Raw genomic sequence first — 22,435 nt, forward strand, 5'->3', positions numbered from 1 at the left:
TTGACTTTTCAGGCCCTCATAATCCACATGATACTTATCCTTTTGATTAAAACAACTTAATGGCCTTTTCACGAATAATTAATCTGCTGTCTTTTTACTTTCAGCTCCAGGCTTTTAACTTTAATGTTGAGTTATCCAGCCTGTGTTGCCTTTCAAAGTTTCACTCCCTTTAGCCTCTTCCCCTCAAAGGTTTAATACCTCTTTAGAAATTTCAATGTTTGCTATACTAAGGTTTTTTTTTCAGGCTTCCAAATTACTCTCACATCCTTTCTGCTGTGTGTGAAGTGAAGAACTGCAGATCAGTGGGATGAAATGAAAATCCTTTCAGACTCACATATTCTGTCATTCTGAAAAATGTGAAAGCTTCACTGTAAAAAAAAAAAAAAGCTAATACTCCATTGCTTTTTGGAAAAACAGTTGCATTTTTTGTTGTTGTTTTGTAGTTATGTGTTTCTAACTCTGGGTGTTTTTCTAACAGTGACAATTTATACCAAATGACCTCCCAGCTTGAATGCATGACCTGGAATCAGATGAACTTGGGAGCCACATTAAAAGGGTAAGGTCTTCTTTATTACGTTGCCCTTAAACAGTAACTCACACCTGTTGGAACCATTTTAAAGGTGCTTGCAACTTATGAAGAGAACATGGTTTTAGAAGAATAGGCATGTCACTCAGAATTAAGATGTTTTCTTCCTTCCTCCATTGGGTGGGTTGTGGTCAGTATTGCATTTTCAAGGCTATAAATAGGGGGTGTTTTGTATGGAACAGGGGGAGTTGGGGATATTGCCTTTCTTGAATGTTTCAGATTTCTTTAGAATTGTGTCCATTCAGCCTCATTCAATGTTTGTGTCTTGCTAGTGATATCACAGATGTTAGCCATTACATTATCTTATCAAGAAATGCTTCCAAGTTTACAAAGTCCAGGATCCAAATTCATATTTGAGTGGGTGATAATTTGCATGATCCAGAGTAAGACCTGCTCACACCAGGTTTTCTTCACACTTGATTTACAGGCACAATAGGGAGAACACAGCAATCAAATATAGGTAGAGGCGATTCTTTGCATCTGAGTATGAAAAAAAAGGAAAGCAAATGAGACCTGCTTTCAACGTTTAGTAAAAGAACTCACCTTCAGAAGTCACCTTGTCTAGTTTTCCTAACAACCTCTTGATACCTATGCCTTGCTCTACCCCATCTTACAGATAAGTAAATCAGGCTCAGAACATTAAGTAACTTCCCAAGTTCACATTGTATTCAGTGGTAGAGCTGGGATTCCTAGTCCAGATCTGATTCCAAGGTCCCAGCTCTCTCCAGCCTCCACATGGCCTTCCAACCTGTCATCACCTCACTGGAATTGGGGACTTAGTCCATCACTCTTGACTAGGCAACTAACTTCACGTCTCTGTGTATTTAGTGGCTTCTCATTGGATTCTGGGATTGGGGTGGCTTGCTAGAGCCATGCATGCTCCCCATTCCCACCTCTTCTTCTCTTCTAGAGTTGCTACTGGGAGCTCCAGCTCAGTGAAATGGACAGAAGGGCAGAGCAAGTGAGTGGACAATGCGCTGATGGCAAAGCAGATGACGTAGGCCTGGTTGACTGGTGCCTGGGGCCATCCAGGAGTTAGGAGTGACAGTGGGTCGTCAGGGTAGCAGTTGGTGCCCTGGGGTGGGAAGAACCTCTCTCTCCTCTCTCTCTTTTACCTCTCTAACTTTTCTCATTTTTCATTGATGCACTGTGAGTGGAAATGGGAGGTGGTCAAAATTCTCATAGACATGAGTAATTTTTACAATATTGTGGTGGGAACTCTGCTCATTTCCTCGTGAATGTTTCACAAAATACCAACTCTGTGGTTGGCATATGTTTACATTGGATCAGTCAAATATTTCAGTCATATTTAACTTGCCTTTTCTCAGTTTACCTTGAAATCTCTCAGAGGGAACTTAATTTTTGCCTCAAGTCTATGGCCATATTTTTTGCAAAGACTTTCATTCCTAACCATCTGTACCTTCCCCAACTTTGGGCCCACGCCCTGGGACGTTTCTATAGCTGTTTATTTTGTTTTTGTTTTCTCTACTTAAACCCTAGGACCAGTCCCTCTTATCTTCCTTCTTTCTTGTCTTGGCTCAGTCCTGATTTTTTGACTACCCTTAAGTGACCACCAGAGCAGTTTTCCATCTCCCGAGATTTACTGTTAGCTCCTTCTCTCCACAACTGTTGTTCTTTTTCTCCTATTTTATCCACATTGTCATGTCCTTTCTCTTAACATGAAAGTAGAAATCTTTCTGTTGATCTGAATTTTCTCTCCGTCCAGGGCGCTGCTGAAAATCTCTGTCAGTGTTCTATCTTTCTACTTGCTCTCAACTTGTCTTACGTTTCTTGGCTTCTTGGTTCTACTCTTTCTTTTCAAGTCCTTCCCTTTTCTTCTCTTGCCTCTACTCAGAATTCAGTAACTCTCCCCAAATTAAGTGGGACAAATAGCCCGAACACAATAGTGTTAATTTTGTTTTATGCTGGAGTACAGGGTTTGTTGGTTTGCTTGATTGCAAAAATTACAGATGAGGAATCTTGGCATGTATTTGAATCTGGGTCTTTCTATAGTCGAGATAATTTTGTTACCTTTAAAAGTCTTTAGATATGTAATATTAGTCACATGCTGGGGAGACAGTAGCTCTGTTGTAAGGATGAAATGTGAATAATTTGTTTTGTTCTGCCCAGTATAAGAAAAAAAAAAAATTAGAAGGGTTTTTACTGGGACTTATATTTCCGAAAAAGATTTCTGCAGTCAAAAATAAAGTTTTTGAGTACTTTATTCAGAGACCTGTATTTAAAAAAAGAATCAAATAGTCCCAATAAGTACTTTTACAGAAGAGCAACTCTTTGAAGATCAAAAATCATAATTGTGGATGTACCCTTTTAGCACATACTGTAAGTTAACTAAAAGGCTTCCGTTGTGGATGGAATATTTATCTAAGTTTGATTGCTGTTACTGGGCCCTGGGAGCGGGGCTTTATGTATGTATCCTTTCCTGATCTTAAAACAATACTATGATTCTCCAATACTATGATCTCCAATACTATGATCAGGACCATCTTGAAGCTACCTACTCACGTTTGCACAGTTAGTGGCCCTGCTGTCTTGGAATCCACTTCTTACTTTAGAATCTGAGCCCTCGATGAGAGATTCTTAAGCTTTCTAGGCTGTGACCACAGTTAGAAATGTTTTTTACACTGAGACCCAATATACACACTTTTGCACACACACGCACACATACATGCATATGCACAAATTTGCACAGAACATTACCTACCGCTGCTGCTGCTGTGTGTGCTGATGGTTTCTAGTCTATTCCATGTCATTTTTGAAATGCTGGTTGTCACGTATGGGTTCATTTTACAGCCCGCTGATGTGTCTTTACCCACAGATTGCCTTTCTTTAAGCTCTTAAAAATAGTGACTCCTATTACTTCTTTCCTCCAAGCTCCTGAACAGCAGAGAGCTGGATTCAGCTGAATCTGTAACACCAGTAGAAATGTTGGCTTTTCCCCAGGGGAGACACAGTCTGGGGAGGTGCCCTATTCTGTGCTACTGGATTTACTATTTTTTCTCATTGCATGAAAACACATGGCATGTAGGGCCTCCCTGGTGATGCAAGGGGTTAATAAGCACAGAAAGGAAGCTATCCACAGCCACTGCAGCAGGAGTTCTATCCCTGGCTGGCCAGGGAGCTACTCACATGGCGCTGCAGACCTTTCCTGTCTTGCCTGCTGCTCTCGTCAGCAGTGTATTTCAGTAGATCCGCCTGTTCTGCTCCCCACTCTGTCTCTGGTGAATCCTCTCACCACCCTCCCCCACCACTGGCCTGTACTCCTCTGGCCTGTACTCCAGTTCTTGTGTGCATAAATAAATAAATCTTTTTTTTAAAAGAAAGCACATGGCATATTAATACAGAAAATCCATTTGAGAAAAGACACTCTATGAAGAAAGGTAAATAACTTTCTTTTTGCTTCAATCCATAACCAGTGTCTTGACACTATTTGAAATTGATGGTGAGAATAACCGCGGTGACAAGGTAGATCTGTAACAGGAAAACCGGAGGCTTGATTCATGTTTTAGAGAAAAAAGAAATAATTCCCACATCACTCATAAAAATAAGGCATTCTTAATTTTTCAGCAAAAGACGGTGTACTTCAGACTAACCCTCATAAAGCATTTGTTGATGTCATCTTTCCTTGAAGATGTTACTTTTTGAAAAAGAAAAGCCATATGAAGCATCAAGGAGCAGTGCTTTTGTCGTGGGTGGGACAGGATTTTCAGAAATCAAGGTGAAAACATAATATCACAGGGGTGCGCTTGCCACCCATTTACTCCTTCCTCTTACTCTACTCATGTTCTAATCTCTGCATGTCCATAGGAATCAGAATCACTTTTTAAAAAAGATTTATTTATGTATGCATACAAGAACTGGGGTACAGGCCAGAGGTACGGCAGGAGGCAGGGTGAGAGGGTTCACCAGAGACAGACTGGGGAACAGAACAAGCAGACTGATTGAAATACACTGCTGAGGAGAGGTCTGCTGTGCCATGTGGGTTACTCCCTGGTTGGCTGGGGGGATCGAACTCGTGCTGCTGAGGCTGCAGATAGCTTCACAGTGCTGTGCTTAACCCCTTGTGTCACCAGGGAGGCCCCAGAATCACTTTTATGACCCTAAACAGAAGACTGTTGAACTTCAATTTAAGTCCAAGAGGAGATACTTTTTTTTTTTAAAGATTTATTTTTATTTATTTATTTTATTTATACAAGCACTGGGTACAGTCAGAAGTACAGGAGGGTGAGAGAATTCACCAGAGCCAGAGCGGGGAGCAGAACAGGCAGAAGGACTGAAGTACACTGCTGAGAGGAGCAGTGGGCGGCAGGAGAGGTCTGCGTGCTAGGTGGGACCCTCCTCTGGTGGCTGGGGAGCAGCCGGGGATTGAACCGGCATTTGCAGAGGCTGCGGGCAGCTTCGCAACCCAGCGCTCAACCTCCGCGCCACCAGGGAGGCCCCCAAGAGGAGATACTTTATGAACCCACTTTCTTAACCCTGACTCTCACCCAGAAACAAATGAAATTAGATTTTTTTAAATGGGTCACAGGGAGAGAAAATTACTGAGGAATCTTTCTAAGCATTAACCCACCTAGATGAATAGTTCTGTTTTTGGTGCCTGGCGCTGTCTGCTTTTTATTTCTGTAAAAGCGTTGTCTGTGCGCTCACAATGGCTGCCGATGCTCTTAGGCTGTCACAACTCTCAGCTACTCTGTTAGCCTTTGTTTTGTCTCTTCTGAAGAAAATATCTTGCAAAATGGAGAAACACATCAACCTTGACTGTGGTCCAAGTTATTAAAACAAGGAAGAAGTTATTCTCTGGGGACTGGGGCAGGGGGAGTGGGAAATTGAACACAATAGAAATGTTAAAGGAGTGCTGAGCAAAATGAATGTCCCTTTGCTGGTCCAAGAAGTTCACAGACTGTTGGGAACACACAGTATTTGACCTGTGGATGCTTGAAAGAAAAAACGAAAGACTCACGATGAGTGATGTATGGTGAAAACAAAACCATGCGTTTTGGTAGGGCCAAGGCTGTCGAATCTGGAGAAAATCCCCGCTAGACATGGTCTCATCCCTGAGAACCTGTGCCAAGAGAGATAGCCGTCCTCTGGCTGGGCGTTCCGCTACACAGCCCAGCACCTTCCTGCTCCAGTGCGAACATAAGGTACTCGTCCAGGAGATTTACTTCTTGAAAATAGATAGCCTGCTTTTAAATGGCTTCTGGAGCTAGAAATGCAAAACCAAGGTGGAGAGAAGCAACTCGGTGAAAACCAGCAGCCCTGCCTGTACTCTGCCGGCCCTACCCCCACCCTCAGCAAAACATTGCTAACGGCTCCTTTAATTTATTTTTTTAAAGACATCTATTTATGCGTACAAGAGCTGGGGTACAGACCAGAGGTGCAGGGGTGTGAGAGAGCAGTGGGCAAAACAGGAGAGGTCTGCTGCACCATGTGGGTCACCTCCCTGGCTGGTATCAAGCTAGTGCTGCAGTGGCTGCTGATGGCTTCATAGTGCTGCGACTTAACCCCCTTGAGCCACCAGGGAGGCCCTAACAGCTCCTTTAAATGGTTATGCTTATGTCCAGCACGCTTGTCTTGCCTGGGACTCGGCTGCAGTCATTGGACCAGAGCAAAACTTGGGGCTCCTGGGTGTGCATGATGCAGATGGACCCTTTCACTTCAAGCTGGGTCTCCTGTTCCTCTCTTTTAGTTTGCATTTTGCATTCACTTGTTTTTTGCCTTGTCTCACCCCCAGTTACTTCTTCCCTCTCCTTATCTGCCCCCTTTTCCCCCACCCTTTATGCTCTTAGGCATATAGTCAACTCATATATTTAAGTTTTTCATTATGTAAGTAGTGTGTGTAGATTATATAGCAGTTAGACAATACAAGTATATAGGGAAGGAAATTAAAACTCTCCCCAATAGCACAGATGAAACTATGGCTAATATTATTTTGCATACACTTTCAGATATTTTCCTATGTGTGCATAGACATGTGTGTCCTTTCTTTTTTGTAACATGCGAGTTTAGAGTTAATCGAGGAAATACACATCTGCAGGCCTTTGCAAAATTCTGCACTTTGACCCTTTGAGAGCATGACTTTTTGAAAATATTCTCAACTTCTTAAAAATACATTTTAGGTTTTATAGACTTACCATCTCCACACTGTTTCTAACTACCTTATTTTTATTTATTTTTAAAAGATTATTTATTTATGCATACAAGAGTTGGTGTGTAGGTCAGAGGTGCAGGTGGGGATTGTGAGAGGATTCATCAGAGACAAAGTGGGGAGCAGAACAGGCAGGCTGACAAAATACACTGCTGAGGGGAGCAGTGGGCCAGACAGGAGAGGTCTGCTGTGCCATGTGGGTTAGCTTCCTGGTCAGGGATTGAACTTGTGCTACAGTGGCTGCCAATAGCTTCATTGTGCTGAAACTTCACAACTTGTGCCATGAGGGAAGCCCTAATTACCTTATTTTAAAACTAAGAATTAATTTCATCTTGTAATGGGGGAAAAATAGCAAGTTTGTTCTGATTTGGAGAAAGGCACCCAGCAAGAAAGATAGAAAGGGTGGTGGTGAAGGGGGTGGTGGGCACCCTGTAAATAAGGAGCGTGGTGGACTCAGGGCAGTGAGGTAAACAGAGTTAAGGAGGGTTCCACTCTGTTGATAAAGGTGTATATGTGTGTTGGGGAGCAGTGGGTACATGGGATAAGCAGAAGGCATCCAAGAACTATTTTGGACCTTCCTTGTCTGTGATCCTGTCTGGTGCTTCTGAGTTTCTCTGCTCATCATTCATCATCCTTCTCCCTGTCATCTACCCAAGAAAAACACCATAATCTAGCTAGAAAAACATAGATATAAAAGCTACACCAATAAAAAGTCATTCCTCTGAAATGAAGACTACTGAGTATTTTATAGGTCTTTTTCCTTTTATAAGTGAACAAGTTCATTTATTCTTGTTTTATTCTAATTCTTCTTTTAAAAAGAAAACCCACAGATGTAGAGTTTTTATTTTTTTAATTTTTCAAAAAAATATTTATTTATTTATTTATACAAGCACTGGGGTATAGTCAGAAGTGCAGGAGGGTGAGAAAATTTACCAGAGCTGGAGCAGAGAGCAGAACAGGCAGACCAAAGAAGTACACTGCTGAGGGGAGCAGTGGGCGGCAGGAGAGGTCTGCGCGCCATGTGCGATCCTCCCTGGTGGCCGGAGATCGAACCGACGCTGCAGAGGCTGCGGGCAGGTTTGCAGCCCAGCGCTCAACCCAGATGTAGTGTTATTATAAATTTAAGACAAAAACAAAATGAATAAGCCTTCCCCCCCTTGATTGTGTAACATGGGTTGATTATTTTTAAAATATTCAGATACTACCAAAATATTATAAAGGAGGAAAGTCATCCACTGTTCACCACCTGGAGCAGCTATTTTTTAAACATTTTGGGGTATATTGGTATCTACAGGGAAAAAATTCTAGAGGCCTTCATTGAAGCTACTGACTATAGTTGCCACTGGAAAGATGAGAGGGAAAGGTAAAAATCCCTGATAGAAATGACTATAAAAGATCATAGGAGGGCCTCCCCTGGTGGTGCAGTGGTTGAGCGCTGGGCTGCGAACCTGCCCGCAGCCTCTGCAGCGCCGGTTCAACCCCCAGCCACGCAGACCTCTCCTGCCGCCCGCTGCTCCCCTCAGCAGTGTACTTCGGTCCTTCTGCCTGCTCTGCTCCCCGCTCTGGCTCTGGTGAATTCTCTCACCCTCCCACGCTTCTGACTGTACCCAGTGCTTGTATAAAAAAAAAAAAAAGATCATAGGAGACATTGTGCAAAGACAACACTTTCATGGAATTTTGCTGTAAAAGCAAGTAGAGAGATGGGATTCTAACCCAGTGGGGATGAAAGTCAGAAAAAGGTGCTTTTTAAATGTTTTTCTTATTTTTTAAAACTTATATTTGGTTAGAAGTACCCACATGTTTGTATGCTGATGAGAATGATCAAGAAGAGGGGGGAAAATGGATGATGGAATGGGGTGAATTACTTGGAGAATAATTCAGAGAGAAGAAATTAACTAGGAGCTGGGATAGTTCACCTAGTAATAACATTGATTACAAGAGTTCTTTATGTCATTATTAACTCTTTGTCATATGCACTACAAATATTTTCTCTGGTTTGTATTTTTTATGTCATAAATTTTGAAATTTATTAGTTTTTGTTTTATAGTAATATTTATTAGTTTTTACTTAATAGTTTTGTTTTGCTTTTAAAGCATACCTAAGAAGATTTTTCCCCTTCTAAAATTTTAAAAACTTCTTTATTAGTATTTTTTTTTATTTATTTATTTATTTATTTATTTATTTTTTTTATAGAGGCATGTTTTTCTTTCTTTCTTTATTTGTTTGTTTGTTTTTTTGTTTATACATGCACTGGGTACAGTCAGAAGCGCGGGAGGGTGAGAGAATTCACCAGAGCCAGAGCGGGGAGCAGAGCAGGCAGAAGGACCGAAGGACACTGCTGAGGGGAGCAGCGGGCGGCAGGAGAGGTCTGCGCGCCATGTGGGACCCTCCTCCGGTGGCCGGGGAGCAGCCGGGGAACGAACCGGCGCTGCAGAGGCCGCGGGCAGCTTCGCAACCCAGCGCTCAACCGCTGCGCCACCGGGGAGGCCCTCTTTATTAGTATTTTTTAATCTATCTTTTACATTTAAACATTTAATTCATTGACAATATATTTAGCAGCTGGATTCCACTTTGATTTCTTTTTACATGGTAACAATAAACCATTTTGAATAATCCATTCTTTCCTTGTTAATTTCAGATACCATCTTTATCACTCCTTGGACCCTATAAAATTCCTTGGGACCATTTCAGTCTCTTTTTGCGAAGTGTCAGGCTGCTTTTTTTGGCAATAATTTTATAGTCTGTTTACTTACCTGATAGGAAATTTTCCTAGTGCTGGACTTCTTTTTAAAACTATTATGTCTTGTTTATTCTTCAAGCTATGTTTTAGATTAACTTTGTTAATTTCAAAAATGTCGGTCAGTCTTGGTTCATGAATTGTGGCAAATGCAGCATGCTAGTATAGATGTTAATAATGGAGGAAACATTGTGGGGTAGATGAGAACAGCCTATATTTTCTTAAAAATTGTTTCTGTAACTCTAAAACCACTCCAAAGTAACAAGTTGTTTTTAAACTCATAATTGGAATTTTGAATGGATTGCATGAGGTTTAAGACTTTTGAATGGATTACAAGAGGTTTAAGAATTAAGAATTTTGCCCCCCCCCCCCCGCGCCCCGTGTGGCAGAGCAGATTGAACACAGCGCTGTGAAGCTGTCCGCAGCCTCTGCAGCGCCAGTTCAATTCCTGGCCGGCCAGGGAGCTACCCACAAGGCGAGGCAGACCTCTCCTGTCTTGCTGGCTGCTCCCCTCAGCAGTGTTTTCAGTCCATCTGCCTATTCTGCTCCCCACTCTGTCTCTAGTGAATTCTCTCACCCTCCTGCACCTCTGGTCTGGTACCCCAGTTCTTGTATAAATAAATAAAATATATCTTTTAAAAAATTAAGAATTTTGGAGAAGAATAATTTTTGAAAACATTTTAAATCCCTTCAAAACCATGGCATTTTGCAGTATTCTCCAGGTCTTGTTTCCTTTCAGGTATCCTTATTTCTAAATAATAATATTGTTAAGGAAATTCTAATTTTCTCCTTTTTAAGATATTTAATAATGCCTCTGGCCTCACAACCTCTTGAGTGTGAATGTGATTTCTTTGGATATATTACCAGGTTTATTTTTTCTTTGTTTCTTCACCTTGGGGCACCTTGTTGTGCATTCCTAACCTCAGTTGTGAGGGTAGGGCCTTTGGAAGAGATGATTATGCTCACATACCCCCTACTTAGAACTCATAGTCTATTCAACTAAAGAAACTGGAGAGATCTTAGTCTTAAGAGCCCTGTGCTTGATCCTGGAACATTAAGGGGGACACTTTTTAATATAATTGAAGTAAAGTAAACATTTTTAGCTTCAAGAGTGTGTTGTGAGTAGGCTTGGGGGGGGGTGGTCTTTGGAAATACAGGCTGAAAAGATCCTGCTCCATTTTTCCTGTGAAATGTTGGTTCATCTAGCGTGGGTTTGGGATAGCTATTCTTGAAGTGAAGCTAGCAACATCTTCTGGCCAGAGACCAGAATGTAGAGAATATAAAACCTAGTGAGTTAGATGAAACGGTTTCCGATGAACCCAGTATCAGACCCGTGGATCAAACTTTTTTTTTAAGGATCAAACTTTTTAAAAATTTATTTATTTATGCATACAAGAGCTGGGGTACAGGCCAGAGATGTGGGGGGTGAAGGATTCACCAGAGACAGAATGGGGAACTGTCAGAACAGGCAGACTGACCAAAACATACTGTTGAGGGGAGCGAGGGGTGAGTCAGGAGAGGTCTGCTGCACCATGTGGGTTGCTCCCTGGCCGGCCGGGGATCGAATTCATGCTGCAGAGGTTGTGGATTGCTTCATAGTGTGGTGCTTAACCCCTTGCTCCACCAGGGAGGCCCCAGATCCATATATTTTTGTATATGATCAGATGAGGTGGTCCATAGAATATGTGTTCCTCTTATCATTATAGGTGGATGTAGGAAGAAAAGGCACACCTAGACATGTTCCTCCTAGCAGGAGGGGCTAGAAAATGCAGTTTTTGTGAACTGCTTTTCCCCCAAACTATTGAAGGGAAACTAGATTTAAAGTATCTCTTAGCTCTGCTCTGAGTGTGAAATGAGAGGGAAAAGGTCAGAGGAGGTCTGTATACCGTTTCAAGTGATGAGAAAAACTTGGTTCAGGAGGACTTGATTTATACGGTGTTGCTGTCAGGCTATTTAAGCACGCAGTCTGCATCCCCTATGAAGTAGTATCTAATGATTAGCTGCATGGGAAGTGAGCCGTGACTGTAGAAGCTTCTAAACAAGGAATACAAACCAGGTTTTAGTGAAAATACCATGGGCAATTTCCAGAATCTTCCAAAGGTTCTTTGAAAGGTCCAGTACTCATTTTATAATTATCATGTTTTTAATATTTGTTGAAAAAAAAAAAACAACGCAGTTATCTTTAGGTAATGGTTAAGTATAGGTCTGTCAATCAGGAATTTGCCTCTACAGTGGATGACAGAATCCCAGTTATAACTGGCATAAGTCAAGTTGGGAACTTAGCAGCTTATTATATTGTATTTTAAAACTCCATATCTGGATTGAAGGACTGACATTATCACCAGAACACTGTATAACGGTCTCCTGTCTCCGCTGTCCTCTGTGATGACTCCCTTCTTGGGCAGGCTCTCTCTCCTGTAGTAGGAGAAACTGAAATAGCTTCAGTTTTGGGCACCTAATCCTTATAAGGAGACTGTCTCTCTATTGGTTCTGTTCCAGTAAAAGATGCAGAGAAAGCTCTGATTGGCCTGGATTGGGTCATGTGACTAGAGAAAGCAGTGGTCTGATTGGCCATGGCTTAGAGGCACATACTCATACCTGGGCACTGAGCGTAGGATTAGAGAGGGGTTGCCTGAAATCAAAAGATGACCCTGTTCCCAGAGAAAGGGGACTGACGTGGAGGCATCAAAGCAAGAGATACTCAGCAGAGAACTGAAAGTCAGAATTGGTGAAGGGGGTAAGTCCTCGTCCCCTAACAATGCGATGTGGCACTGGATCCCATGAGACTTGGGTAGAAAATCAATGAAGGGTGGAGTAGCAGGAGAGAGTCTCTCAGATGCTCATGGGAAAAGTGTTTATTGAAAAACATAAATTAGAATTATTACCATAATGCAATTTTTAATTAAAAGTCGATTCTCTTTTTGTTAAAAGTTAAAAATGCATCTTTGTCTTGAGATCTGGACTGTAACAAACACTTGAGGGTAGAAAATAAGTGATTCTTTCCTTACACTCCTGAGGTTTTTTTTTTTTAAAACTCACCGAATTTGACATGGTGGTTGTATCTTCAGATTCTGTTTCCTGGGCTGTGGATTAGCAGATCTCCTACCCTTTCCCCTTATAGTCTCAGGAGCAGAACAAGCCTTTAGTTTTTAATATATCCATTGATATATCTCCACTCTAAAAGATTAAATTATACAAAGGAAAGGGAATGGCTAGATGACATTGCTTATAGTAGTAAAGCAAAGTTTTATTTAAATGTTGCCCTCAAGCTCATCATTTTAGGAATATTCAAGCAAAGAATGAAACAGCATTCAATAGCTTTGCAAGTTTGCTACCATTTGGTAGAATATGAAATCCAATATCTATTCATTTTCCCAAGTTAGATCTTACAAGTGGATATGAAAGTGAATTTCGAAATTACACTGGCTTTAAGGAAATGAGACTTTTATGCAGTTAAGCTTTAAACCTAAGCATTCTGGTCTGACCCCTGAGGCTTCGAGGGGACGTTCCTAGTTCTTTTGGCCTGAAATCCTAGGACTGAATTGGTTCAAGCGCAGCTCTCTCTGGTTCATCCTTGTGTGTGGTGAATATTTATGCACAGACTTAATGTGTTGGGTTTTGTTTTATTTTGTTGGCTGTCCTCTCTGTTAAGTCTCTTTTATACTGTAACTGTCCTTTTTACCCACGACCCTCTTGTTTCCTCATGCTGTTGATTTGTCGGAGATAGGAGGTCAGTTGGCTGGAAGAAGAGCCCACAACCTGGATTTAGCTGATGGATTCCTCTTACCATCTTTTACCTTTGGTCCTCCATCCCCTGCATTTCCTATAAACAGGTAGTTAGATCTGGAGGCTTGATTAGAATAGATTCAGATTCCTTCCCCCCGCCCCCCCCCCAAGAATAATTGAGCAATAGTGTGTTAAGCCTTAACTTTTAAAGGAAGCATAATTTCTTAATATAGTTCTATTGATCTTTTTTTCCCTAAAAACATCACTAGACAGGGGTGATGGTTCTCAAGGATTGCAGCAAGATCCATTTTCAATGCCAAGAAGAATCAGGCACTTAAGCAGCTCCTGTATTAGCCTGTGAATCAAAGATGGAGAGAGAAGAGGACTCAATGGGTAAATTCCATTTTATGGATTCAGAGGAGTTTGACATTTTCTCAAGGTGCCTCCTTTTCATTCCCTAGCTCTGATGAACTCTGCAAAGGTGAGAAGACAGAAGTGAAGGTTGAGATGCCCACCTGGCCAATAACTCGAAGTAGGAAAGAGAGCACAGGTTGAGGGTTCTCTTTTTGGATATTTACATCCATGCTAATTGTCTTCAAAAGTCCCCCCCACCTTTTATTATTTTACCTCTTCTGTTGATAAGGGATTTCAGGCCAGCTCTGGTTTTCCTCATCTGTAAAACCTCAATTCCTTTTTATTAATCTTCTTGTGCCTGTGGAATATCAAAATTAATCATTTCTAAAGAAGCTACTCTTCAAACATTAAGTTTTTCTGGGCCAAACCTCAGTATACAAGATTTTAGCATGAAGAGGCTTCATAATTTGTGTTATATGAGGGACATTTTTCTCTTTTTGCAAACTTCCTAAGGACACGTGTTTATGTATTTTAAAGCTGTCTAGGAAAAGCAGACTTTCTCAGGATACATTTTTATGCATTTTAAAGCTGTTTAGGAGAATGTGCAGCCCAAGCCACCGCCAAAAATGAAGTCAGGAGATGTGTGCTCTGCTAATACCTACTTCTGCTTAGTTTATTTTTCCAGTTAGGTAGAAAGCAGGTTGTTTTTTTGGGGGGGTGGGGAGGGCGGTGAGAGAGTAAAACCAGAAAATTGTGCTAGGTTTGACTATGTAGTTGCCTATAAGCTGGCCACTTTCATTGGTTCACCTTGCACCTTCCTTATACTGAAATGCATATTGTGCCTCAGAGCAGATGCCGAAGGGGGCTGACGAGGGATGACTTTGAATTTGTTCCTCCTCACTGTCCCCACTCTCTTGTCCTAACACTCCTATTAGATTTTTTTTTCTTTTTTTTTTAAGATTTATTTATTGGACCTCCCCTGGTGGCGCAGCAGTTGAGCGCTGGGCTGTGAAGCTGCCCGCAGCCTCTGCACCGCTGGTTCGATCCCCGGCCTCCGGCGAGGGTCACACATGGTGCGACAGACCTCTCCTGTTGTGCCCGCTGGTCCCCTCAGCAGTGTCCTCCGTCTGTTTGCCTGTTCTGTTCCCCACTCTGGTGGTGAATTCTCTCACCTTCCTGCGCTTCTGACCATACCCAGTGCTTATATAAATAAATAAATCAATCTTTTTAAAAAAAAGATTGATTTATTTATGCATACAAGAGCTGGGTTACAGGCCAGAGATGTGGGCAGTGAGAGGATTCACCAGAGACAGAGTGGGGAACAGAACAGGCAGACTGACCGAAGTACACTGCTGAGGGGAGCAGTGGGCGAGTCAGGAGAGATCTGCTGCACCATGTGGGTTGCTGCCTGGCCGGCTGGGGATCAAACTCATGCTGCAGAGGCTGCGGACTGCTTCATAGTGTGGTGCTTAACCCCTTGCACCACCAGGAAGGCCCACTCCTGTTAGATTTTTAAGTCTCCAACATGGCTAATTTCATTCACATTCCTGGAGAAAAGAGCTGGGAATCATTCAAGTGTCTTGATGACAGAACTGAACCCAGAATGTGGTTACACCATCAGAATTGTCCCGCTAGTTCTGAAGGAAGATGAGCTGAACGGACCTGGACTCTTGCCATCTGTCTGACTTTTCTCAAAGATCTCAATTTCTCCTTAAGCCTCAGTGCCCTGCGCCATAAAATGGGGATAATACTATTAAGTTATAGTTAACACATACAGAGGATGTACCAGGCATTGGGCTTTATCACTAAATCTCATTTGACCCTACAAAAGTCTGATTGGGGAGGGGGAGGTATGGTTATTTTCATTTTATGTGAAGCTAAGGTCTAGGAGGTTAAGTCATTTACTTAGGGTGCTTTTCCTTAATGACTCCTAGGGTTGTGCTAAGGATAAAAATAGCTATGTTTTACATATAGTTTATATATATATATATACATATATATATATAATTGTGTACACACACACATATTTTATATGTGGTTGTCAATCACCAAGTCATAAGAAATATACAAGAGATGTTTGTCCTTATTGGTTACCTATCGCATAGTAATGCTACAAAACATTTTGTTGGGATAAGGTTGCTGAGTGGTATTTAACTTTGTTCCACGTAATTCTCTCTTTGACTTTTAAGCAAAACTGTAAGGTAGGTTTTATTATAGCTTTATTTTAAAGATGATGAATCTCATTTATAGAGAGGCTTAGATAACCTATCAGTGACTACAGAGCAAATGACAGAAGTGGACCTTTGGATTAAGAACCTATGTTCTGATTAATCTAGAAATAGAAGATCAAATTTATTTAGCACTTTCAAGTGTATCTGTAAGAAACCCAATAGCTCCAATTTCTTTGATATGGTAGATTAAATATGATCCCCAAATGATATCCAGATACTAGCCCCTGGAACCTATGAATGTGGCAAAAAGGGCTTTGCAGATGTAATTAAGGATTTTATTTTTTAATTTTTTAATTTTTAAAAAATTTTTTTAAAGAGGCATGTATTTTTATTTATTTGTTTGTTTGTTTGTTTGTTTATACATGCACTGGGTACAGTCAGAAGCACGGGAGGGTGAGAGAATTCACCAGAGCCAGAGCGGGGAGCAGAGCAGGCAGAAGGACCGAAGTACACTGCTGAGGGGAGCAGCGGGCGGCAGGAGAGGAGAGGTCTGCGCACCATGTGGGACCCTCCTCCGGTGGCCGGGGAGCAGCCGGGGATCGAACCGGCGCCGCAGAGGCCGCGGGCAGCTTCGCAATCCAGCGCTCAACCGCTGCGCCACCAGGGAGGCCCCAATTAAGGATTTTAAGATGATGGATTATCCTGGATCATCTGAGCGGGGCCCTAAATATATAAATTACAGTCTTTAAAGGTGGAAGGTAGATGGGAGATTTGATTATGGAAGACTATTAGGAGAGATCATAAAGGAAGCAAGAGGTAGAAAGCAGGGACCAAGGAATGTTGAGATCTAGAAACTGAAAGGCAAGAGAGTGTCCCCTCAGCTTCCTGCTGCATCTTGACTTCAGCTCAGTGAGACTGATTTTGGACTCTCTATCTCCACTATTCTAAGACAATCGATTTGTGTTGCTTTAAACCACCAACTTTATGCTAATTTGTTAATACACTTGAATTTACTGTGTAGCACATATTTGACTTCAGTGCTTTTAAGCGGGCAGTGAAATGTAGAGGAACACACCTGTGGACAAGAATTCTGGGTTTTGTGTCAGCCTCATTGACCACCCCTGGCATACAGGTGTAGCATCCTTTCATGCTTTCAAGGGCCCCCACAGGTATATCTTAGTTTGTGGCTCTGCTTAAAGAAAAAGAACCAAATACATATTTTGACCAGTTTGGCAAAGATGAAATAATTACCCTTTTGCCAGTAACCTGTAAATTTATGATAAGACAGGTTTCAGAAGATTTTAGTCTCAGTTTTCCAGTAGGAAAGAAACAAACAGGGGATTCTGGAAACCACAGAGCAGTCAGGTTAACATGAGTTCTTAAGAAAGTTATTAAGTTGATCTTTGGAAGCACATAGGGAAGAAAAATGGAGATCACCAGGAAGCAAGATGTGATAACCATATGTAAGGCAATGCCAACGTCTGTTTCTTTTTGTGGTAGAATTACTAGGCACCTGGTAGAAGGTCATTACAATAGTGAAGCTTTATTGCAAAAAGATATTTGATAGTTGTGTTTGATGCCCTTGTAGACAATATAGAGAATTGTGGGCTAAATACTTAAATAATTTGTGCCTAGTTGAGCAACAAAACCAGAAGAGCTGTCCTGAGAGTCTTTATCAAGCCGGTGATTAATTGTTCAGGGCTCTGTGATTTCTCTATTTGGAAGGTGCATCTCTGTTCCCAGAAATCTGTTCCCTAAGCTGGTAGCTCCTTGCTCTTTTTAGGATACCTTCTGGCTCCAGATCTCTAGGAATCCCACCCTCACTTCTAATTTAGTTAATCCACAGTGTAGTTCACTGGAAGATTTTAAGACTGGTCTCTCTTGGGGTAAAACTTGGTTTCTTTTGACCGTCTAGCAACAGGGTTTTAATAATGGCTCTTGTCCCAATGACAGCCACCATCTTCCTCTGCCTTTCTGTCTCAGATTGACTCCTGCTGGTGACTTACACTCTATGGGACTGAATCCCATTCAAATCACTGATTCTCTGTGATGGCTTCCCTCGGGTTGACCATGGAGAGGCCTTCTAGAATTCTGCCATTTCCTGATACCAGAGAACAATCACATGCATTGTGATTATAATAGTTTCCAACAATAGAAGAAGATCCTTCTGGTTATGAATACAGAGAAAAGGTGCTTTTCAGATGTAGAGATAACAAGAAATGTGAAGGAAAGCAAATGTTTTTAGAAACCAAATCAAGGGCCTCCCCAGTGGTGCAGTGGTTGAGTGCTGGGTTGCGAAGCTGCTCGCGGCCTCTGCGGCGCTGGTTCGATCCCCGGCTGCTCCCCGGCCACCAGAGGAGGGTCCCACATGGCGCGCAGACCTCTCCTGCCGCCCGCTGCTCCCCTCAGCAGTGTACTTCGGTCCTTCTGCCTGCTCTGCTCCCCGCTCTGGCTCTGGTGAATTCTCTCACCCTCCCGTGCTTCTGACTGTACCCAGTGCATGTATAAACCAAACAAACAAACAAATAATAAATAAATAAATAAATAAATAAATAAATAAATAAATAAATAAGACATGCCTCTAGAAAATTAAAAAAAAAAAAAAAGAAACCAAATCAAGAGTCAAAGAGATGTCAGCAGCTGGGAATGACTTGCTAAAAGAACTAGAATGGAATTTGAAGGATATACACGTAAAAATCAGGTCTTCAAGCTCAAGGTTGAGATACCAGCCTTAACTGCAGTTCATACTGGGGTGGGGGTTGTAGGTTGGATACTTTATTTTACTGAGGAAGACCACTGTGCCCGAGTGCCAGGCTGTGATATATTCTCAGGAGTGTCACTTGTAGTTTTCCGTGCAGATCAAGAGGGGAAGCTTTGGATCTTCTTTCCAGGCATTATGCCCTGGCAGCCTGCGGGCATAAGGAACTGTGTTGCATTTGACTAGCACAGACTTTGCAAATTTGGAATGGCATCCCTTTGGGTGAGGCATGCACTCTCCAGTCTTATGAACTTATGTTACCTCCCTGGTTTTAAATACTTAAGTGTTTGTAGGCGGTCCTCACACCCTATTTCCTTATAAAAACACTCTCTGGGAACTCTAGGATCCAGCCTATGCCTGTATTTTGAAAGGGACTTAAAAAGGACCAATAAGAGCATGATTGGATAGTGTAGGAATTAGATGACAGTTCACAATGCAGTAGTTGAGAGTGCCACAACTCTGTAGTCTGGAGTGCTGCTTGGAGGATTGTCATGTGGAAGAGGAACTTGATTCAGTCCATTTTGGGAATGTTTATGGACGATGCACTTATGTCAGTCAATAAGTTGAGGTGGTATGGAAGGGAGCAAGTTGGCCTCTGTTCTCAAGGTCAAGTTTACCATATAACAGAGGAGATAGGAATACTCTCTGGTTCTCAGAAGACACAAGTGAGAAGGTAGATGTCAACTCTGTTTAGAAAGACCTTTCCTAACAATTACAGCTCTCCTCAGATGGACAGGGGCTGCCTTGACAGCTAGCCGCTAGTCATGTTGTCCACTTATGGAGGGAACTGTGAATGGGAGTTAGAGTAGATGACTTTTCTGCCTCTGTTGGTGCATAAAGTCAAGCCTATTAACTTGTCTCCTTTTACTTATCTAGAGAGAGTCACTATATTAAATGCTGAGGGTTATACTCAGTGTCCTGGGCGGTTGAGTTGTACATTTCTGGGGTGCAATTGTGTTTGTCTTAGGCAGATACAAGAACCGCCAGGCAGAGCAGCAATCTTTCTTATTCATGAACTGCTAGAACGATCTAGTGGCATATTTGGCAGGTTTAATCTTGTTGCTGGCTGCTGCTTTTGTTCCTTGGCTTCTATCTTGCTGTGAGGATCATTCTCCACCCTCTTTAAGGGGCAAAACACTTCATTTTCTGGGACAATTGTCCCAAGGAAAGTCTATTTCCTATGCCTCCTGCCTCCAGGAACCCAAAATAACATCTAGAACTTACCTGCCAAGATAAATTAGGGAGACTCCTAATTCTCCTTTTTTTGGATAAATTTTAAGTAATTCCGATTTCTGTCGTGTCCTTAAAAATCCTTCAGCCCTAGAAAATGGATGTCACGTTTTGGCTGCAGGCAGATGGCAACACCAAGCAAAGGCAACCTTTCTACATAGCTTTTGAGCAAACTTTTCTGGCAACGCCACTCTTGTTCTCTCCTCCTTCCTCACATCACCATTGTCATCAAGTCTCACTTCCCCGCTGTCTGTGTAATTACAAGGAAGGCAGACACAACCTCTTTTTCTTGGCAAATGCAATGTAAGGTTCAGTGGGGCAGATGCACTCTGAGTTTAATATTTCTTCCCAATTTTTGTTTGTTTGACTCTGGTTTAGCTCTTTGGTAATCTCCACCCCCAACTCAGATAGGTCAAAAATCACTTCAAAGATATGGAGACAGGTTGTCATAGGTTAGGGGGAGCAGAACCCCCACCCATCACCCCAAACTGCCATGATTGTTCTGTACAAGGGAGTCAGGCAATTCTGTTTTAAAAAGCTTGGAGCCAGAACTAAATGTGAAACCCCACAGCTGCTGTGACACAGGGTGTGTGGACATTTTAGTGATCCTGGCAGACTCTCTTCCCTTCCAGGAATTCTCTCCGTTGGGTGACTGAGAGTTGAGCCAGCCCCAGGCTTTCCCCACACCTTCAGATGGAGTGGGCAGCTGAGCCAAGCTGCCTGCCTCTTGCACCTCCTCGTACCCCTGGAATCTCTAGAGTAGCAGAGATGAGGGTGGAATTCTCAGCCCTGACAGCCAGTTCATTTGCACCTGGACGTTTAAAAAGCGCTGGTGCAGGGGCCCCACTCCCCAGAAGTGTTTATTTTAAAAACAGCTTTATATTTTTCCATAGAGTCCATATATTTTCCTATACAGTTCACCCACTTCAGAGTGTGCAGTTTACTGGTTTTGAGCACAGTCACAGGGTTGTGTGACCTTTACCGCAGTTCTAGACATCTTCAGCAGTCACCCTCCATTCCTCTACAGCGCCCCACTCTGGTCAGCCAGGGGCCAGTCCACCTTCTGTCTCTAGCTCTTCCTGTTCAGCACATTGTGTATAAATGGAATCACGCCATAGGCGGGCCTTTGCAGCTGACTGCTTCCACTTAGTGTACTTTTCCAGGGTTTGTCTGCATCATCATGTCTCAATACGTTGCTTTATTTTTTTTCACCAACTAATATTCCATTGTATGAATATACTGTTTGTTTACCCATCAGCTGAGGGACATTGGGTTGATTCTGCCCTTTGGCTATTAAAAATACTACTCTTTTTTAAAAAAAAAAAAAAAGATTTATTTTATTTATGCCTCCAAGAATTGAGGTATAGGCCAGAGATGTGGGTTGGGGAGTTAGAGGATTCACCAGAGACAGGGTGTGAAGATCTACTAAAATACACTGTTGAGGGGAGGGAGCAGTGGGTGAGATGGGAGAGATCTGCTCCTCCATGTGGGTTGCTCCCTGGCCAGGGATCAAACTCGTGCTGCACTGGCTGCGGATAGATTCATAGTCCTGTGCTTAATCCCTTGCGTCACCAGGGAGGACCACAAATACTCCTTTTAACTGATCACGTGTACAATTTTTTTTATACAAATGTTTGCGTAGATGAATGTTTTCCATTCTTTTGGGAATACACCTAGAAGTGGAATTTGTAGCAACTTTATATCTAACCTCTTGAGGAGCTGCCACACATTCCAAAGCAGCTGTGCCATCTTACGGAGGCGTTTCATGAACGTTGCCATGGTGAGTCTAGATAGGATTACAATATGCTGCCTCTATGGATAAGAATCCTCACTCTGCCTCGATTGGAGGTTAAATAGCCGCAGAACAGACATCAGTTTTTTTACCTGAAGGACAGTATATTTTAGAGGAAAACATTCACCCTTCCAGGTTCTTCTTCCCAACATCCCACATCCCTCAGCTCTCACTCTAGTCCAAGCTTAACTTCCACACCTTCTGGAGCATTAGTCAGTGTTTAGCCAAATGAGGATTACCCCGTGTCCATGTATAGGAAGGGTTGGCTGCAAAAAGTTAAGTTGATCTGGAGATGTGACAGGTAGGCTAAGCGGAGCAGGGCTGCAGATGTATAATCCCCACTTCTGAGGCTGTGACAACTCTTCTTGTAAGTGTCATCACTTCCTTGGTGCTATCTGATAAAAACTGAGTCATGAGGTGCTGACAAAAATCCTGAGCACTTAATGTGAAACTTGAGGCATCTGCTCATTCCTGAGATGTTTGCAGCTGTCAGCCCTGCTGCAGAGACGTAAACAACTCGCTGGGGAAGAAGTCCTGCCACGCTGCCTTTTTGCTGCTCTGGGAGAGGCAGAGACCCAGAGGTGCCTGAGAGAATCTGAGTGTGAGGGAGGGCTGCGTGCAGGGCCGGTGAAATGGGGATGGAGGAACCCCATGCTTCACAGATTCCTCTTCCAGTCGCCCCAGTGGAGGGAGGAAACAAACAACTATTGGCCTGTCCTGTGAGCTTTTAAAAAACATGGCTTCTGCTGCAGATGTGCATTTCCAGATGGGGCCTGTGAGCCACGCTGAATCTGTGCCCCCTTCTTTGTATTTGCAGCCACGGCACGGGGTACGAGAGCGATAACCACACAACGCCCATCCTCTGTGGTGCCCAGTACAGAATACACACCCATGGCGTCTTCAGGGGCATTCAGG

General features: G+C 42.6%; 1 protein-coding gene across 4 annotated transcripts in view; it reads left to right on the top strand.

Annotated features, from left to right (window-relative positions):
* WT1 (WT1 transcription factor) overlaps positions 1-22,435 on the top strand; it is a gene marked incomplete at both ends in the record, with an annotated part of 48,176 nt that overhangs the window by 16,725 nt on the left and 9,016 nt on the right. For 3 of the 4 annotated variants that reach the window (XM_084255589.1, XM_084255590.1, XM_084255591.1), the window contains 3 exons: positions 479-556; positions 1,497-1,547; positions 22,338-22,434. In XM_084255589.1, the coding sequence (XP_084111715.1) occupies positions 479-556; positions 1,497-1,547; positions 22,338-22,434 (226 nt within the window). The remainder of the gene's footprint in view (positions 1-478; positions 557-1,496; positions 1,548-22,337; position 22,435) is intronic. The other variant, XM_084255592.1, reaches the window with a different exon arrangement.

The sequence above is a fragment of the Talpa europaea genome (assembly GCF_964194135.1).
Source record: "Talpa europaea genome assembly, chromosome: 1".
Taxonomy (NCBI): Eukaryota; Metazoa; Chordata; class Mammalia; order Eulipotyphla; family Talpidae; genus Talpa; species Talpa europaea.